Source organism: Pollicipes pollicipes, unplaced genomic scaffold, assembly GCF_011947565.3.
Source record: "Pollicipes pollicipes isolate AB1234 unplaced genomic scaffold, Ppol_2.1 Scaffold_7262;HRSCAF=8765_pilon_pilon_pilon, whole genome shotgun sequence".
Lineage (NCBI taxonomy): Eukaryota > Metazoa > Arthropoda > Thecostraca > Pollicipedomorpha > Pollicipedidae > Pollicipes > Pollicipes pollicipes.
The window spans coordinates 22199196-22204195 of NW_023597055.1; the positions used below are offsets into that span (position 1 = coordinate 22199196).

The 5000-nt window shown below is 50.3% G+C and overlaps 1 protein-coding gene across 1 annotated transcript in view; it reads left to right on the forward strand.

Annotated features, from left to right (window-relative positions):
• The window catches only part of LOC119113579 (protein sidekick-like), a 20506-nt gene that overhangs the window by 7385 nt on the left and 8121 nt on the right, over positions 1-5000 (forward strand). Inside the window, exon 6 of the mRNA XM_037237872.1 lies at positions 770-849. Within this exon, the coding sequence (XP_037093767.1) occupies positions 770-849 (80 nt within the window). The remainder of the gene's footprint in view (positions 1-769; positions 850-5000) is intronic.

Below are 5000 nucleotides of genomic sequence, written 5' to 3' on the forward strand. Positions count from 1 at the left end.
CTTCCCTGTTTATAGCCTACGTACGGGAGGCGTCCCATCGAAGTTCTTCAGAGTACCACGCATCCGCATCTCGCGTACGATAATTGATTGATTGCACATAAATTAAGCAACAGGTTCTCAGCGGAAACGTGTGCTGCGAGATGTCATCATTCTAGCAAGGAGCCTGCCTACGAATGCGATCTTGTATCTTGTAAGTATCTTGTAAGTGTAAGCATCTTGTGAGGACCACTTTGTTTGGTAAAGCATCGGTATGTACATGCTGCCCAGGGGACGCACGCGGGCACATGCTGGAAAGTAGTAAGTGGAATAAATCACACATGCTTGTGTGACGGCAAATAATAGATTATGCAAGTAAGAAGCTACCGCTGGCTGTTTGAAATGGAAAGCTGCAGATCACGACCAGGCATGAAGCTCCTTAGAAATCTCCTTAAAGGGAAGGCGAGGGAAATTTCAGGCCTTCTCTGAACTTCGATAATTTGCAACGACTTTCTGCGAAATCGTTCAGCATCTATTGTAAATCTCGCGGCTCAGGGAGGCCAAAACTCCTATGCCCCCCCCCCCCGCCCCCCGTCTTGGTGGGGCGTCCTTGATCATGACCGAACCTTTTCAGTTATCCTCTGTTGGCTCTTAACATGGCCGCTTTCATAAATATAAAATGTTTGCAATGAAGCAAGCAGTGACGTCCTTGTCATCTGTGTTGCGCCGATTCCTTTGTCATTGACGCGCATATGTCACCACGCTCCTGACGTTAGCGCGTCCATGTTTGCAGGTTTCGGATCCAAGCGACCAATGACAAGGGTCCGAGCGGCTGGAGCGACCCCAGCGACTCCGTCAAAACACACCCGGCCGGTGAGTGATAGCGCCTCGTCTGGTCACAGCGTCGCAGTCTCCGCCGCCTTTGTTGCGCGTCCCGTGATAACAGAATATGGACAGTGACGTGATCTAGCTAGACCGGCCGTTGCGACCTTCCGTAAACACCTCGGCTAGCGTTGGGAGATGCATGGGGGAGGATTGATTCATGGGATGTGAGGTTGTAGTTTCGACGTGTACACTGTGGGGCAAGCGAGGAACACCCCAGATTGTGGGCCACATGTTTCGGATCGGAGATGCCTGGCGGACGTGGTGGGTACTTGAACAATAATGCATGTTGGGTGTTTGGGTGCAGAAAGTATTATTCCGAATATTATATCATTATTTCTTATATTATTATGTATTATTGTTACATATATTATATGTTGATTTTATATTACATTATTTAATATATGATATTATTATTATATTTTATATGATATTATTATGATTATGCATTGTTTGGGTATCCAGAATTTCCGTGTCGATCGGGTGCAGCACAAGTTTCTGAGTTGTCTACTTACTCACACATGCTCCGGACTCACAGCTCTCCTTATGTCAGCTTTCTGTTTCATTACCAAATCCCACCCCTAGCAGCACGACTTACCCTCTTTGAGAAACATCTTCCGAGGTAAACTGGACTCTCAGATCTTGCTGAGCTGTTTCCCGTTGCTTGTGCCGCCTCGATCGACCCGCACCCGAACTCTGCTCGCTGTATCTGGCGCTTGTGTGCAGACTGTACTGAGTGGTCTGTTTTGCAGACTGTCATGCGTTGGAAACGCTCTTTTAGCTAGCAGAGCTAGCGCGAATATCTTTCATGACAAGCATCCTCACCCAGCTTTGAGATATGTAATCCTTTAATTTTGTTCCTTCTTCCGTTTGCCTTGTATTTATTGTATTTTATTGTAACGACTTCGCATGTCAGTGGAGTGCAGCTTTGTTGGTGATGACTGAAATTAAACGAGTAAACAAATTATATTTGAATATGATACTATTATTAAGATAGTATTGTTCATCTTATGACTTCTCTTGAGCGAGTTATGGTAAAAGCGTTTTAAAAGCAAAGTTGAGGATTTCTACATGGGTTAAGCAAGTTGCGCAGAACAGCCTAACCAAATAGAATCGCGCTCCGGACGGACAGGAAAAGTTAAGGCACAGTCACTTCCCTTGTGGTTTTGGGGAGGGCGTGCTTTGCACGCACACGCTCCGACTTATGAGCATATTGTACAGTCCTACCTTGTGCGCACGCACCCTTCCAGCGCCTTAACGCCACCAGCGTTCCAGTGCAGCTGTTCAGAACGTGAAAAACGGGATCTAGTGGTCGTACATCACACCTCCATTCCAACACGCAATGGACATGGACTCAAACGGGATCTAGTGGTCGTACATCACACCTCCATTCCAACACGTATTCGCCTCGGGTGCGGCTAGGTCAGGCCGCTTCATTTCCGCCCAACCTGCGCGGACGCTTCGCGCGACAGGCAATAACGTCGCTATCGGTAGAGGTAAAAGCTGCTTATTAATCATTTTTGTTCCATACTGAGGTCTCCGGACAGCTCACCGAACACCGTGCTCCTTGAAGTTTCAGCAAACTGGACAGACTGGCGTCAGATCGAGGCACGACTAGTGGTGCACGCAACGTTTAAAGCCGTCTGGCAGCTTGCGGCGTCGAGAATATGCCAATAACGTCGATCGCCGTAGTTGGCAGGCCTGGGCAGGCCGGCAATTTTCCCGCTCCGCAAATGCACCTTGGCCGCAGCTCTGGTCGACCCCGGTGACCCGGCGGTGGCGTCGGTGACCTCTTCGCGTCTGGCGCTCGCTGGCGGCTCTTTGAACTCGGATTGTTTCTGGCGCCGGGTGCCACGCGCGCCTCGACTTGCTGACTAGGTGGTGGGGAGGGGAGGGGTGAAGGGTGGCGTAATTGGACATATTCTTCGAAGCTGGGATCTAGTGATCGCGGCCCTGCGCTCCGTCTCCAGAGAGGACGCATGGACAACGGCAGCACACGGATGTCTGCTGGAGTATATGCACGTACCCCAGGGAGGGCGCCTGAATGAACGTCGCATTGAAGGAAGTGTTCTACATTGTAGGGGGTTCTGAACGGAAATGGCCATCTTGAAGATCATTCGATGCACTTAACAGCCCTGTCCTTCTTTAGATATAAACTCCTCAGGTTTCTTAGTTACACGCCTGAGAAGGTGTGCAGACTTTTCCGAGATTATTTCAAGACCACCCGGGCATCCATGACGCCATACAACTTCATTCAAATCCTGCTATTCCCTTGGCCAGGCGGCGATCAAGAAAAAGAAAACGATTATTGCCGGGTTGTCCATATCGGGCGTTTGTGAGCGCGATTTCCGGATATAACGGCCACTAATTGCCTCTCAATCTGTGTTGTGCATGTTGCGATGACGGAATGAAACAGTGACGTATCGAGGAGCATAATTACTAAACAGAGAGGCACTGCGATTATATATACCAATAGCTATAAGTGAGCCTATTTCATGACATATGATGTCTGCTACAAAATCTTCAAATGTGGAACATCATCTTTAACGCCAAATACGGCTGGCCCACGACATGATGCGGCCAGGAAGCAGAACCAACACACTCATTGCTTAGGGATCGAAATCGAAACATGACGTCGTCCGACTAACAATGCTTTAAGTAGCGACATAAAAGTTGAATGTCGTGTGCCCAAAGTGTGATCAATCTTGAGGACACGTGGTCGAGGGGTTAAATGGACGCAGCCGTAAATCAGGCCGGAAACCCGATCTAAATGCACTGATCAGCTGACTTGCAAGAGGTGTCATTGATCTTTGGATTACGAAACTGCAGCTTCGCAGCATCCGCCGTTTATGAAATGTTGTGAGGAGGTATGCACAAATGCATTACACTCCGCATGGGCATGCTGCACGCACTTTTAAAATCACAACCCGGCCGCACGTAACCCAGCCGCAAACACCCGACTTCGTCCTCTCCCGGCTGGCGAACATATATTGGTGCTTTCCGGAGGTACGCACATGCGCCAACGGGCGTCCATTGTATGTGCCTGCCCACCTACCTCGCGAAAGGGATATATAAAAGTCCATATAGCGGTCGTCAGCGGGGTGCCGTTGTGCAGATGTGCAGGCCCCTGACTTCTCCGCCAGCGACGCCGTCCATCCAACCCCGAAGAAAGGTCCCTGCGGCGGGATTAGGACTCGGTGACGGAGGCCTCGCACGATGACCACGTTATTGACCAGCAAGCATTTACCCAGATCCTTTATTCCATAGCCTAGAAAGGACTAGTATCGGCCGACAGACTTCTAAGTCAAACCAAACCGGACCAAAAGGGGTTAACACTTCTTTGAACGCATGCTAGTTAGTGACTGAGTTTTAAGGGGGCATCAGCTGCATTGGCCATGTACGCCCGTGTCTTATTTTTAAGAACCTACGTCAACAGAACTATAATCATAACTATGCCAGCAGATTGTCATTAATGTCTTCGTCACTAGAAGGCTCATTCCGGGCGTGCGTGAAGCCCCTGGTGCTTTTGCCACTGCGCAAGTAAACGATTCAGCACCCGAAATCACGACGCGTCTGCGCTGTCAAGGCCATTAGCATGGCTGAAAAGCAACCAGGTAGCCCATCACTAACGTCCCTGGGGGCTAGTGCTGGTGTGTACCCGTGAGCAGCCCTGCACCTACAGCCTTTGCCGCCTTGCCTCCCAGCCCGGCTCCTCTGCAGCCCATATTATCGACCTGAGCTGGACCCGCCGGCGCGTCAGCCCACACATCGGAGGCGTACCGCGATGTTGTCGCAGAACTCCATCCCCGACAGACTCCGTTCTTCCACCGAGTATGGCTTCCGATGGGGCCGTTTACAAAAAGTGGCCGTTTTACGAAAGTGGCCTTCCCAAGTGGCCGTTTTACGAAAAGCTTGGAAGCTAGTGCGGGAAGGGCGGGTTTAACGACTGTTGGCGGCTGTCGGAATTGGGGAGGTGACGCCGACAACGGTGTAACATGCTTGTATGGCCTGCCGGTGATGTCTCAGTTGACCATAATGAGAATTGAACGAAGCTCGCTCCTCGAATGTCCTGCCTGTGCGCGTGAATGATCACCAAGGTCGGCGGATAAGTGTGTGGGGGGATGGGGAGGGGTAGCCTCCCT